General features: G+C 55.7%; 2 protein-coding genes across 4 annotated transcripts; both read right to left on the reverse strand.

Moving 5' to 3' along the window:
• Positions 1-6: 6 nt before the first annotated feature.
• GPD1 (glycerol-3-phosphate dehydrogenase 1) lies at positions 7-3698 on the reverse strand. 2 transcript variants are annotated; one of them, XM_062511157.1, is made up of 8 exons: positions 3646-3698; positions 3330-3507; positions 2796-2867; positions 2244-2382; positions 1253-1365; positions 850-1083; positions 358-464; positions 7-130 (listed from the first exon to the last, which is right to left on the reverse strand). In XM_062511157.1, exons 1-8 carry the CDS (start codon positions 3684-3686, stop codon positions 34-36), a joined length of 981 nt encoding a protein of 326 aa, XP_062367141.1. In that variant the 5' UTR covers positions 3687-3698; the 3' UTR covers positions 7-33. The 2 variants fall into 2 exon arrangements, with proteins under 2 accessions (XP_062367141.1, XP_062367140.1); XM_062511156.1 differs by having other exon boundaries at positions 2796-2936.
• A 1173-nt stretch (positions 3699-4871) lies between these two features.
• SMARCD1 (SWI/SNF related, matrix associated, actin dependent regulator of chromatin, subfamily d, member 1) lies at positions 4872-11598 on the reverse strand. 2 transcript variants are annotated; one of them, XM_062511153.1, is made up of 13 exons: positions 11434-11598; positions 11172-11359; positions 10355-10397; positions 10136-10258; positions 9730-9852; positions 9129-9245; positions 8706-8807; positions 8244-8405; positions 8034-8131; positions 7466-7601; positions 7026-7148; positions 6681-6782; positions 4872-6488 (listed from the first exon to the last, which is right to left on the reverse strand). In XM_062511153.1, exons 1-13 carry the CDS (start codon positions 11596-11598, stop codon positions 6435-6437), a joined length of 1536 nt encoding a protein of 511 aa, XP_062367137.1. In that variant the 3' UTR covers positions 4872-6434. The 2 variants fall into 2 exon arrangements, with proteins under 2 accessions (XP_062367137.1, XP_062367138.1); XM_062511154.1 differs by lacking the exon at positions 7026-7148.
• Positions 11599-14125: the final 2527 nt, after the last annotated feature.

The raw sequence follows: 14125 nt of genomic DNA on the forward strand, positions 1-14125 counted from the left end.
TTGGCAGGGCCTGTGGTCTGCAGGCAGAGCCCCTTACATGTGCTCAGGGTGGTTCTGGAGACACGTGATGAAGTCAGTGACAGGTTTTCCCTCGTAGCAGATGCGATACACAGCAGTGAAGAGGGGGAACCTGTGGGCAGACAGAGAAAGTCACCACGGATGGCAGAGTCAGAGCACCTCGACTGCTGTCATGGCATGCAGGACCAGGTGGGCCAGTGGCACTGTGCCCCATCCAAAAGGCCACTCCTGCCCAGCTGGTGTGATGTGGGCAGTGCAGAAAAGGGGACTTTCCCCTCCTGCTGCTCCTGAAAAGGTCCCAGCCCCACCCCAATGAAGCACAGAGATTTCAGCACTCACTTCTCCACTGCATTCTTGCTCTTGAGGATTCGATGCAGCTCAGCAGATGTCTGGGGACCCTGCAGCTTCTGCCCATTCAGCATCTCCTTCTCCAGCTGCTCAATGGACTGAAAGAATCCAGCAGTGAGGAGCTGGACCTGCAAGCCTGCAGCTGGGCTGCAGTACTAGCCAAGCACAGACAGATCCCACACTGCTAACTGGGATCCCCTCCCTGCTCACCAGGTTGATGCAGGCATCATAGAATCATGGAATATCCTGAGTTAAAAGCACCCACAAGGATCATCCAGTAAAACTCCTGGCCCCACACAGGCACCCCAACAATCCCTCCCTGGGACTGGGAGTGTTGTCCAAACACCCCTTGAGCTCTGGCAGCCTTGGGGAGCCAGTTCAGTGCCTGGGTGAAGAACCTTTTCCCGATATCCAACCTAAACCTCCCCTGACACAGTTCCATCCACACGCATCTCAGCGTCAGCCACTTCCAGCTCTGCTCACCTTCCCAGTCTTGGCAAAAGCCTCGGCGACCTTGCGGTTGCGGCCCCCATAGCAGGTGGTGATGAGGTCGGCAATGCCGCAGCTCTCCAGGAAGGTGGTGGGGGTGACAGGGCCCTTACAGAAGAGTTTGGCAAAGCCAATCATCTCCATCAGGCCCAGGCGGATCACAGCAGCCTTTGTGTTGTCACCGTAGCCAAGCCCATCACAGAAACCAGCTCCAACAGCCACCACATTCTGGAAAACAACGGCAGCGTGGAGGGATCTCTTCCCAACAGAGCTTGGGGCTTGGCTGCTTCCATGAGCAGCCTGTGTGATCCCAAGTACTGGATGGACTGTGCCAGTGCCCATCATTCCTCCTCCCTGCAGAGCCTCAGGCTCTGCTCACCAAGCCCTGCACACCCACCTTGAGAGCCCCACAGATCTCTACAGTGTCAGCTTCCTGCACCACTGACACACGGAAGTTGAGTGTCTGCATCAGGTCCTTCAGAATCTGCCCGTGCTTCATGTTCTTGCAGCCTGAGGTGACAAAGGGACGAGGAAGAAGATGATGGGGAAGGATGGACCCTGAGGTAAGTTCATGCTCTCCTGAAGGTCATCCAGTGAAAGGAACATATTGCCCAACCAATGGATGTTGCAAAACATGTGCAGATCCACACAGAGCCATGCACACATTGCCTGACAGATAAGCAATGTTCAACTTTGGCATTCCCAGAACACAGGGCCAATCCCTGCAGCTGTGTCAAGCAAGACAGAAATGATTTTCTGAATGTTCAGTAGGTTAAAGGCATCTTCAAAGTTCGGGGTTGGAGCTTTCTGTCCTGCTTGTCTCTGCAGGGTCCTGCGTGCTTGCAGGGGTTGTGGGCTCTGCTCCACCTCCCCAGCCTCCTGCCCAGTGTGTTTGCTGTTGTTTAATAAAACAGACACTTTGAGTGCCACAACTTCTGACCAAGCAAACAGTTCTGTTTGTTTTGGCTCTGTGCAGAGTCCCCAGCAGTGTGGAGGATGTTGGAACAGTCACCCGATGAACTTCCAAGCAGCTCTGGCTGGCAATAACATGAGATCCAGGTGGGCATCCTGTGAAGCCCAAGGAAATCAAGGATAGAACTTATTCCTAAAGGGCCTCTTGGAGCCCACCCCTTTAATTTGTGCCAGGCAGCTGCCTGGTGCTGGGTCCATGATGGCAGGAACTTTTAGCTACACAACTCCATTGTTAATGAAGCAAGTGATCCTATCACAAACCCTGGGAATGAGCTCAGCCAGCTCCTATGGAGTCTCCTGTCTTCCCAGGGAACAGGGCAGCAGAAATTGAGCTGCACCAGACTCCACCCTTTGCCTCTTCCTGCTCATCACAAATGAAAGCTGCTTGCTAATGAGGGGGGATGTTGGCTCCTTACCGATGGTGGTTTCACAGAACTTCTCTTCTGCCACTTCCTTGGCAATATTGGCCCCCATGAGCACGTTCATTTCTATTCCCAGTTTCTCATGGATGATGTCTGAGATCAGCCTCAGCCCATCTGGTCCTTCATCCACGCCCTGGGAGACAGCCAGAGATCACAAAATCAATTAGACTGGAAAAGATCTCTAAGCAGTGAATCCAACCTTTGACTGAACACCACCTTGCCAAATAGGCCATGAACCTGCCCCTCCTGGATACCTGCCCTCCACCCCAATCCCACCATTCCCTGTGCTACGGGGCTCTGACTGATTCTGACGTGCAGAGCTGTGCCCTGCTCCCCTCAGCACCTGAGATCCCCCATATGCCCTCACCCTTCTCCACCAACACCTCCAAACCCCCACGAACACTCTGCCCCCACTTCCCTTCTTCCCTCCACTGCCCATTTCTGTTCCAAAACCCCCAGATTCCCTTAGCAGCCACTCCAAGCCAGGCTGTTTCCATCTCCCCTGCCTTGGCCTGGCACTCTGGCGAGTGCCGCTCCTGCTCACACCTTGATGAGTGACATCCCAACAGCCTCTTTCTTCACGTGGCCCTTGAGCTGGTCACAGACTTTGCCAATGAACTGGTGGGGCACCACGAACAGGAGGACATCAGCACCTGCACAGGCTTTGAGCAGGTCTGGCTCTGCCACCTGAATAAAGCATGATTACTGTTAGGGACTGAGAAGCTGGAAGGGAAGGAAGGGCCCAAAGTCACAATGCTGATGTCCCTGCCAGAGCTGGCAGGGCAGAGGGGCTGGAGCAGAGTGGGATGATGCCAGCTCAGAGGCAGCCATATGGCCTCCAGCCCAGCCTGTGGGATGCCAGAGCAGGGGCAAAGGTGGGTTGTGAGAGCAGCCAGGGTTGCAGCTCATCCAAGCACAGATGAAGGTCAGCGGGAGGGCGTAACTGAACCCCACACAGCCCGGTGCATCCTCTGCCTTCACACACCGGCGTTCCAGCAGCCCCCCAGAGCTTCTGGCCTCTCCCCAGAGCCCGGCCATCAGCTCTGCCCCTCCGAGAGACTGCTGGCAGCCCACACTCACCACGTTGGGGGGCAGCTTGTGCCCTGGCAGGTACTTGACGTTCTCGTGCTCCGTGTTGATGATGTCCGTGAGCCGCCGGCCGTCCACCTCCTCCTCCAGCACCCACATGTTCACCTGGCTCTCGAAGGTGCTCAGCCGAGCTGCGTTGCTACCGGCGATCTTGGCGATGGCCGAGCCCCTGCGAGGGTAGAGGGAAGCCGTGGCAGTGGGCACTGGGGAGCCCAGGGCACCACTGCGACCTGCAGGAATGGGGACGGCTGGCACCGGTTACCGGGGGTGCCGAGGGGGGACAGGGACCCGTGTGCCCGGCGCTCACCAGTTGCCAGAGCCCACGATGCAAACCTTCTTGCCACCCATGGTGCCAGGAGCGGGGCGCTGCGGGTTTGGAACCCGTCTCTGCTATTTCAAGGCTGCCCGGAGCAGGGGCGGCCCCGGCCCGCCCCCGGCCCCGCCTCGCCCCGGGGGCAGCGGGCACCCGCTCCGGACACTGGCGGTGCTCGGTGCTCCGCAGGTGCAGAGCGCTGCCCTGGAGCAGCTCAGATCCCGCAGAGCCAGGGCTCACGGAATAACAGAATCATGCAATATATCCTGGGCTGGAAGGGACCCACAAAGATTAGCGAGTCCAAGTCCTGGCTCTGCACAGGACACCCCAACAATCCCACCCTGTGCCTGACAGCGTTGTCCAAACGCCCCTTGAGATCTGGCAGGGTCAGGGTTGTGACCATTCCCTGGGGAGCCTGTTCAGTGCCTGAGCACCCTCTGGGGAAAAATACCTAATATTTTCCTAATATCCATCCCAACCTCCCCGACACAGCTCCAGCCGTTCCCCCCGGGTCCTGCATGTCCCAGAGAGCAGCAGGGATCAGAGCTGCCCCTCGTGAGGAAGCCGCAGACCCCGTGAAGCCTGGGACGGTGACTGCTGAGCCTTTCTGTATAAAAGCATTTCATTGTCCCCCTCTTGCTAAAAGGTGCCATTTCCCCCCCTCCCGTGAAGGAGCAGGAACTGCCCGGTGCAGCCCCAGGACTCCTGCCCCCACCACAGCCCCTTGTCCCAGGGGCTCCCAGGTCGTCAGCGAAGCATTAAGGTCCTACAAACAAGCAGGGTGAAGAGAGTAAATCCCCTTTTCCATAATTTTAAACCCTTGAATGTAAACTATACTACATTTTCCTTCAAATTCTGCCCTACTCCCCTGGGATGTCTAACAGGCTACCACAGTCCAGCTAAGTGGACACAGGGCAGTTCAGGATTTATTAGCACTGGCCACTGGATTTGCAGTTTTGCTCAAGTTACTTTGTTTACCACAAAAGCACTTTGCAAAGGGTTAGCAGAGTCTACAAGCTGGGAGATCCCTCCATGAAGGGCTCGCTATAAAAGGCCAAAATATGAAGAACATTTTCTCTCCAGTCACTTAACCCTGGTGGCTTTGAAAAGAAAAAGAAAGCAGAGATAATAAATCCTGTCCCTTCCCTGGGAGTTACCAGGCTCATCCCCCATGGCAGCTGGGAGAGTGCAAGCTGTCAGCATGGAAGGAGGAGGACAGCTTCCTTCACAGGAGTCTTTTATTAAAACTGGGTGACGTCTACAAGGATACAGTACAAAAAAAAAAAATTTGGTCCATGGAAAAAACCGTAATATTTAGTTAAGAAAAGCAGTTACTCTGCAACAGCTACGTTTGTCTACGTAGGACTCAGCATCCCTCCTGTGGGAATACCCTGAGGAGTCAGGGGCTGCTTCTCCAGCACCAAGTACCCCAGTACCACAGAGGAGCATTTCAGAAGGGCAAAGGAGAGGGGAAGTCGAGAGTCTATTACTCACAGACATAGTAACACAGACACAAGGAGTAGTAGGGCCACCCAGGTGCTCCAACTCACAGCAGCCTCCCCAGCCACACTGAACTGGGTGAGGGCTCATCAGTAACATGATCCTGCAGCTATTCCAAGAGTCAGACCGACTTTTGAGTCCATTTGCATTATAGTCCCGAGCAGAAACACTGGGATCGGGGTGAAGTGGAGCCATTTCATTCTCCTAAGCCTGACCACCAGTTACTCATTCCAGGAGTCATTGGGGCTGCTACTCCTCACAGTGGAGAAAATCTATTTGTACATTCCTGAACCATGCTGGGCCCTGTGGCAGCCCCACAGCCTAAAAAGCACAGGAGCTTCAGCATGGAAACACCTGCTAACTCACACATGCTTGGAAAAATGTCCACTTCCAAGGACTGTCCTGTTCCACCCTTGGACCCACACGAAGGAGCCTCTGGTCCCCACAGCAAGTGACACAGGACAACTGCCTCAAAGGAATGAGCCTGCAACACCATCCCTGCAGAATTCCAGGCAGCTGCTGCATCCCCTCTCCTTGCTCCAGGGAAAACAAGCAGCCACGTGGTTTGCTGGAACCCATTTGGAGGTGTTTGAAGTGCAGAGTGCTGCACCACTCCAAGGCTTCCACAGCCCTGAAGGAAGCCAACACCTGTCTCCCTGTGATCCCAGCCTAGGACAGTCCATCATGGAACATGAAGGGAACGGGGCAGGGGAGAAGGGAAGAAGCAATTCTCTAGAGTTCAGTAACTTCCTCAAGGAGGAGAGTGACCTATGAGGCATCCCAGTGCAGCAGCACCCTCCGAGGAGGGGGTGAGGGCAGGGAGGTATGTCAGCTCACGGCATCCTGCCCACAACAGCGCCTGGCATGGGCTGTAAAACGTGGCAGGGAAGAGCCCAGCCACACCTTAAAGCAGAGCCAGGCTTCAGAGCCAGCTGTGAGTGCCCAACCAGATGCTGGCTGGGGAGGAATGGGCTGAGAGAAGGCTCTGTAGTCACTCTGGCTACCGGGGACACTACGGGCAGTGAGGAATCACGGGGACGCTCGTGGAAGCCTTGGGACTGACAAGGCAACAGTCAGGAAGAAAACCAGGTAGAAATGTGTGCTCATTGGAGCCTGTCTGCTTGCTCCAGGTGTCCTGGACTTGCCCCAGCAGGGACAATGCCAGGATGAATAACGTGGGCCTCGCTGCCGGAGTGGGATTCGGTGAGCTGGAACAGTTGAGCTCTGCAGCTCTGTTTCCACAAACAGCTGTGATGCTTCTGCCTGGGAAGGAGCAGAGCAGCCTATGTGTTCCGGATCCCCAGGGCCTGCTCCAATTCCTGCCGTCTCTGCTGCACCTGCAAGAGGAGCAGAGTTGCAGTATTAACACCCTCGGGTGCTGCAGCACCAGAGCACCCAGTTAACACAGGGGCCAGCTGGGAAAGGATGAGCTCAAACTGGGACCAAGGTGCAACTGCCACCTTCCCCCAGCACTGTGTGCCCCAAGGAGTCACAGGCACAGGGAAGGATCCCTGCTCAGGGACACTCACCTTGGAGTAGAAGTATCGGCACACGGCTTCCTGCGCCCAGGGCTGGAAGTAGAACTCGGCTCTGCGCTCCTCCTCGGGATTCCCAACCACATCAGTCATTGTCTGGGGAGCACAAAGGCAGCACAGCTCAGTGAGTGCTGAGCACACATCTGGTGTGCTGAGCAAACCCACCCCCTTCTCTTTCCTCACAGACATCTCGGTGTGCTCAGATCAGCTTCTTATGCTTGACTCAAATCTCAGCCTCCCTTTCCAAGGAGGAAATTACCTCCTTGTCTCAGTGGGAGCTCATTCTAATGAGGGAAGGGTGTGAACTGGACCACCTTCCACACAAGACAAAGCTTTTACCTTCAAATCCCGGCACTGGGACTGGAGCCAGTCGTTGATGAAGCCCTGAGGATCTCGGGCAAAGCTCAGCATGAACTCACGCTGTGTCTTCAGCTGGTTGATGGTCTCAATTGTTTCATGGATCTGAAGGAGACAGATACAGAATGGAACTGCTGAACAGGGGAGAAGTCAGACACATCAAGGGATCCAACACATGAAGGCAAAATCTTACGCTGTCTGGTTAACTTACCAGGATTTTCAGCTCCCAGTTTCCTGCTCTAAATATTAACAATTTTCCCACAGACCCTTTGCTTTAAAAATTACATTTCCAGGTATAGCCACATGTTTGTAAACACAGCTCATCCCACTGCAGCTTCCAAACAATACAGCACTCCTGTCCTGTCCAGAGACACATCCCTGCCCAGCAACCAGGAGACCAGACCTGAATGAACTTTTCCTACCTTGTTATCCAGAGCAGCAATTTCCTGTTGACTGGCTGTGGAGAGCAGAAAGGAATTCATCTGAGTTTTCAGGGTATCGTCCACCTCCACATCAATGTCATAGCAGGCTGTTTTCTTCTGGTCATTCGGGTCAACACTGGGGACATCCACAAGAAGCCAAAATCAGGGAGTAGCTCCAGAAACAAGGCAAAATTTATGACCAGTTCAAGAAAGCAGCAAATGCAGCTCCTCTGAGATGCTGCAGCAAACGGACTGCAGGCAGGGACAGGGACAAGCCATGCCACTGCCACCCTCAGCCCCAGAAGTAGCAAAAGCCCAGCGATGGCTTTGCAGCAAAAGAAATGAGAGATTGCTCCAAGAAGGTTTCTATGAACAGCAAAGGACAGCAGGGATGTGGGAGTGCCTTTGGAAGAGGGATGTGGTAATGAGAGAGGCGGCAGTTCTTGTACAAAGGAACGTAGGAACTGCTGCTGAAAACCAGGACATATCACATTGTCCTCCCGTGCCAGCCTCATCCATCCCTCCCACTCCTCCCTGGAAACAGGAACTCAGCGTGGAGCAGCCTCACCTGATCACATGATTGATGATGATCGGTTCTGGGGGCATCAGCAAGGCGTGAAGCCTTTGTGGGATTTCAGAGAACTTCATCCGCTGCGACTCAAATATCTGTGACAAAGACAGGGCTGAGGGAGGAGCAGGGGCTGGGTGCAGCCACCCCCAGCTGTCCACACAGAAAAACTGATCCACGTGCTGCTGTTCCAGCCCTGCCCTTGCTCACCTGCTGCAGGTACTTGTCACAGATGACAAACTCCCTCTCGTGGGGGTCCTGCAGCTTGTGGGTCTTGATGTACTGCCACAGGGCCTGGATGATCACGGGCCGGGTCTGGGTGTGGATGCCCAGGAGCCGAGCCAGGCGTGGATCCAGTTTGAACTGGGGAGGCTGAAAAAAAGAGCACGGAGGGGTGAGGCAACCCCAGACACAGATAATGGTGCATGCCCAGCATTGCTGCTCCCAGAATAGAATCATGGAATGGTTTGGGTTGGGAAGGACCTTAAAGAAATCTCATTTCACCCCCTGCCATGGGCAGGGGCACCTTCCACTATCCGAGGCTGCTCCAAGCCCTGTCCAACCTGGCCTTGGGCACTGCCAGAGATGGATGGGGCAGCCACAGCTTCTTTGGGCACCCTGTGCCAGGGTTTCCCCAACCCCACAAGGAGGAATTTTTCCCTACTTTGCTACCTGATAATCCAGCATCAGCAGGACAGTGCAGCGCACGTTTACATCCCCTGGCCTCTTCACCTGGAAGCCATCTGTCTCCTGAGTCGTAGCAGTCCTGTGCCACTGCAACATGAGAGGGAATTTAGAAGCCCTCCCACACACACGATTCCCTCTGCTCCTGCTGCTGGGCACCCCAAATCTTTGCCAGTAAATCCCATCCAACCAGAGAAAACTCCAATTCTTCCTACTGAAGCATCTGAAATACAAGTCAATACATTTGTTCTGACCTTCAGCAAGTGAGAGAAAAAGCCAAAGAGAATTCAAGAACTCCTGGCTCCCAGGAGCCTCAAGGATTCCCACCTCCCAAGTTACAAATGACACACTAATCCCATCTGCTGGAACACCAACCCACTTCTAGAGGAAACACAGCAAAAAGCAGCTCACCTCTACTAGGTGATTGTCAGGGCCATACAGGTCTTTATCAAGTTCAATGACCAGAGATTTAAAGAAGGACGAAAATTTCCGTTTCTGCTTGGTGGCATCATATTTGGACAGAGCAGACTGCAAGCAACACAGGGAGGAAGAGGGTTAGGGCAGCAAGTCTCAGCACTCAAGCACAGCCACCGTGCACGACAGCTCCTGTAAGTTCTGAACACCTGAATTCACCAATGTGTGCTCAAAAATCAAGTTTCCAAGTAAGAAAGGGAAAGACTGGAGTTAAAGATGAGCTCACAGGAGTTAAACCCCTCAGCAGTTACGTACAATGCCAGTGCCCTGGTTCTCAGAGCTGGGGACACAAGTGCCACTGAGCTGCTCTCACCAGTGATTCTCACAACTCTAAGAACTTTGGACAACTCATGTCCTGCCGTGGGGATACCCATCGGTCTCCAAGCTGGGCTCTCGGTCTCGTCATCATCAGACTCCTTGGAAAACAGAGATGAAGGAGGATATCAAGCCCCAGCTGTGCTCTCAGACACTAGGAAACTGGTTTCATTGCCCGTTCCAGATCCACAGTCTCCTCTGAGGTTGGGTACTTCCCACTTACATCCTCCAACAGCCGTCCTTCCACCCGAAGCTCCCAGGAGGCGACGGTTCCTTCGCCATCCTCTGCGTCTGACTTGGCTGGGTTGAAGGTGTTGGAGATAAAAATACGCAGCTTTCGCTTTTGCTACGAGAAAAAATGTCAGCTCAGCGTTAATTCTCCTGCACAGGGCTAACTGTCCTGCACAGGTTTTGCTAAAACTCAGCTCCATGTTTTCAGCTGCCTCATGCTCCCCCTCTCCTGGAGCAGACAGTGAGGACAGAAGTGTTGCTGGTCCCAATTCTTGGCTGTGTCCAGAGCACTGGGACCCCTGATATGCCACACTCACAGGACACAACCCTTCAGTGCCCTCCTGCTGCCTGAACTCAGGAGCCTCCAAAGCCTGGATACAACCCAGGGACTCCCCTACCTTGATGGGGCGTTTCAGAGCCTCCTGGATATCCAAGCGCTTCCTCATGATGGTCTGGTCCAGCTTCCTCTCAAAGGCCAACAAGTCCATGTAGGCCTGGGATTCGGGCACGAGCTCACGGATCTGTGGCCAAGCAAGGATGGGAATGTCCATCAGCCCCCCCAGAGTGCTCCAGGCTGCCCTCACCTCCCCCCGAGCCCCTCCCCGTGTCCCACTCACCCGCTGTGGGAGGATTTTATCTGCCATCTTCTTCTTCTTGGCACTGGCAGGGACAAGAGGCAAAGCAGAAGTGAAAATGAGAAAGGCTCTGGGCACTCACGAACCAGCATCACCCACTGGCCAGTGACTCCCCAGTTACCTGGGCCCTGCTCCAGTGTGGCTAACTAGTTTTCTCAATGTTTCCCACCCTCTGAGCCCTCGGGAAGGGAATTACATCTGTTGGAAAGTGGGTTCATCCCTTGGGAAGGAGGACCTGACACAATGCCCACATCAAGTAACCCTCCAGCCTCAATCAACTTTGGACTGGCTTTTCCAGGAACAGCATTTTAAATCCAGGATGAATTTCATTCTCACTGGGGCATCATACCAAGATGCAGGCATGTGACATAAATTCAGCCCTGCCCTGCCTTGTCCTCCAATGCCAGGGGAATGCACAAGGACCTGATGGGACCTTTCAGCTCCCCGAGTGCTGCAGGATGGCCAAGAACTCCAGAATCCTTGAGTATGGAAAAGCCCTTCCAGACCCTTCCAACCTGTGCCCAATCCCCACCTTGTCACCAACCCAGAGCACTGAGTGCCACATCCAGTCATTCAGGGATGGGAACTCCACCACCTTCCTGGGCAGCCCTTTCCAATGCCTGGCAATTTCCATGAAGAAATTCCTCCTGACAACCCCAAGACAGCCCAGGGGATGTCCCCTCTGCCCAAGGTTGTAGCTGCTGCCCCGAGATGCTCCCATTGTCTGGAAATGCCGGGATGTCCCCAGTAGCCTGAGATGTCCCCAACAGCCGGGATGCACCCTCTCCCCGTGCCTTACTTGTGGTTGCGGTTGGGCACCGCCTGCGGCTGCACCTGCTGAAGCTGCTGCGGCGCCGGCCGCTTGCGAGCCTGGTCCAGCCCGGCCTGCGCCAGCGCGGGCCGCACCGCGGGGCTTCCACCGTACCCGGGAGGACCCATGGCCGGGCCCTGCGGCGCCAGGCGGCCGCCCGGCAGCATCCCGGGGCGCTGCGGAGAGAAGAGAGCCGGTCAGCGCCCGCCGAGCCCGGCCCCGCGCCCCGCCCCGTGCCGCCCCGCCTCACCGGGTAGGCGGCTCCGGGCAGCGGCGAGCGATACAGGCCCTGCCCCGGCGCCGGGCCCATGCGCACCGCCCCGCCCGGCGCTCCCGGGCCCAGCGCGGCCCCGGGCGCGGTCCCGGCACCGCCGCCACTCGCAGGCCCCGACTGGAACCCGGCCCGCGCCGCCATCTTGTCTCGCACAAAGGGAACGGAAACGGAAGCGGCAGCGCACGGCGCGCGGAGCGCCGGGGAGGGGCCGCCCGCGCCCGCCGCCGGCAGCGCCCCCTGGCGGAGGGGAGGACCGAGCGGCGGGGATTGGGGGTGCGGGAAGGAAAACCGGGGTGGGAATGGGGGCGCGGGATGGTGCCATACGCTGGGAAGGGTTGGGGGCTGTCAGCCCTCGCTCCCGGGCTGTGATTACAGCCTCTGTTCCCTGGTCCTGGAGCCTCCCTTGCTCCGGGATGTGCTCGGAGGGAGGTGGGTTTGCCTCTCGCAGGGATGGAGAACTCGGATGTGCAGGTGTGGCAGTGACACCCCTCAGAAGAGCTTCCCCCTATACCATTCAGGAGGAATTACTTCACAGAAAGGGCATTGGAGCTGCCCTGGGAGGTGGTGGAGTCACCATCCCTGGAGATGTCCAGGGAATAACTGGACGTGGCACTCAGTGCTCTGGTGGGGATCAGTCACAATTTTGTGATCTTTTCCAACCTCTGGGATTCTGGGATTTTAGGGGTGAAGTTTATGGGGAAAACAAATGGCCATGGATGGGTCCAGTTTGTGCAGGTTCAGGCTGAGCACCAAGAAGAGGATTCCTGTCTCCCCGGGAGTTCCACAGAGAGCAGGAGGTTGGAGTTAAAGGCCACTTTCTGCAAGTATTAACATTAAGTTCCTTTTCCCTGAAGCAGTTTCCATAGAGAAAAGGGACACAAATCCAGCACTAATCCACGGGAAAAGCCAAATATGCAATCACACCATGAGTATTAATTAAACAATTAATGATGATCATCTGATGAGCACTGCCTCCAGCCTGGGGGTCCCAGCACAGGGAGGACGTGGAGCTGCTGGAGCCATTCCAGAGGATGCACCAGGATGATCAGAGGGATGGAGCAGCTCTGCTGTGAGAATTGGGATTGTTCAGCCTGGAGAGGCTCCGGGGTGACCTCACTGTGTCCTTCCTCTTTTCTCCTTCCCCGAGGGTTTGGTGGAACAGCTTTGGAAATTCCTCCCCTGCACCTTCTGGTGGCTCCATGAAAACTTTCCTGCCCAGCCAGCCTGGCTCTGGCTGCAGGACAGCAGCACCCAGGACTGTGGCATTGGCTCAGCGAGTGGGGACAGGAATTCTGGCCCAAGAGGGGAGGTGGTGGAATCTGGGGATCTCCACATACCCTGAGAGGGCTGGATGTCTCCGGATCCCAAATGGGCTGAGGCTCCCACACCTCAAATAAACTGAGGCTGCCCTGGAGCCTGATCAGGGTGAGACTGCCAGGATCCCAAACAGCTTCAGATCCTGAACAGACTGGAAGTCCCCAGACCCCAAACAGTCTGAAACCCCGGATCCCGACCAGTTTGATGTTCCCAGCCCACTCCTGCTGTCCCACGATGCTGCACGAGTCCTGTGCCTGGAAACAGCAGCTTTTGCACATCCCATCCACGAGCTGCTCCCGGTGGTACCTGCCCGGTTCCTGCTGCGTTCCTGCAGGAATTCCCAGGAGTTGGTGCTCGGACCCCTCCCTCGAGCCCTGGGGGGACAGATGGACGGGGTGACCTGTTCCCAGCACAGCCAGACGGGATTACAGCTCCCAGAGCCGGGGATGCCGCGGGGAGGGAGCGGGCACGGCCCCGGCTGTAATTAATCGCGTTCATTAACGCCCTCCTGGCACGGCCGTTCTCCTTCAAATCCCACCTCCCGGCATTTGGAGCTCCAGTCCTGGCCGGGAAGCACCAGAGCGGGGTGAGACTGTTCTCGTTGAGATGCGAAACACTCCTCTGCCATTTCCAGGAGCCAGGGGACGCGGCCAGAGCCAAGGCACCGGGGGAGGGTGGGGGTGTTGGCATTTCAGCCTTCCCTGCCCATTCCCATTCTCTATTACTCAGTCTCCACAGAGTCCTGAGGGCTCTTTTTGGATGCCCACTGTTGGACCTGCTCCGTTGTTACTTTTCTGTTCTTTGTAGCTGGAAATTTTTTAGGACAAAAGCAGTGTTTATATTTGGGCTGTGCTCCTAGGGCTCCTGCCAGGGTGAAATTCCACTTGGTGACTCCTGTTGGACCTCAGGTGTGTCCCAAACCACGGAGGTGTTGGGGTTTTTCAGGGATTAACAGCTCTGGGAGTGTTAATTATCTTTTTCCTGCTCGGGAGCAGAAATCAGCTCCCTCCTCCAGCCCTGTGTGCACTGGGGGGAGTTCCTTGGGAAGGCAGCGAGGCTGGAGCTCATCCCGGAGCTCCCAGGAAAGGGAGGCTCAGCTCTGACCCAAGACACACTCTGCACGTCCCAGGCTGCACTGAAGTCTGGCCCAAAGCTTTTTCCTCCCCCTCCTTTTCCTTCAGCTCCTTCGGGATGAGGCTGTCCCCACCTGCCTCCTCGGAGGAGCATTTCCAGCAGCTCAGCAAGAGAGAAAGGCTCGGCGTGGGGGAGTTATATAATTTATATCATTCTTTATATCATCGTTGTTAAGAGTAGCAGGTATTGATGTACAATGCATCTGTCATCTTATTGT

The sequence above is a fragment of the Cinclus cinclus genome, chromosome 30 (assembly GCF_963662255.1).
Source record: "Cinclus cinclus chromosome 30, bCinCin1.1, whole genome shotgun sequence".
Classification (NCBI taxonomy): domain Eukaryota; kingdom Metazoa; phylum Chordata; class Aves; order Passeriformes; family Cinclidae; genus Cinclus; species Cinclus cinclus.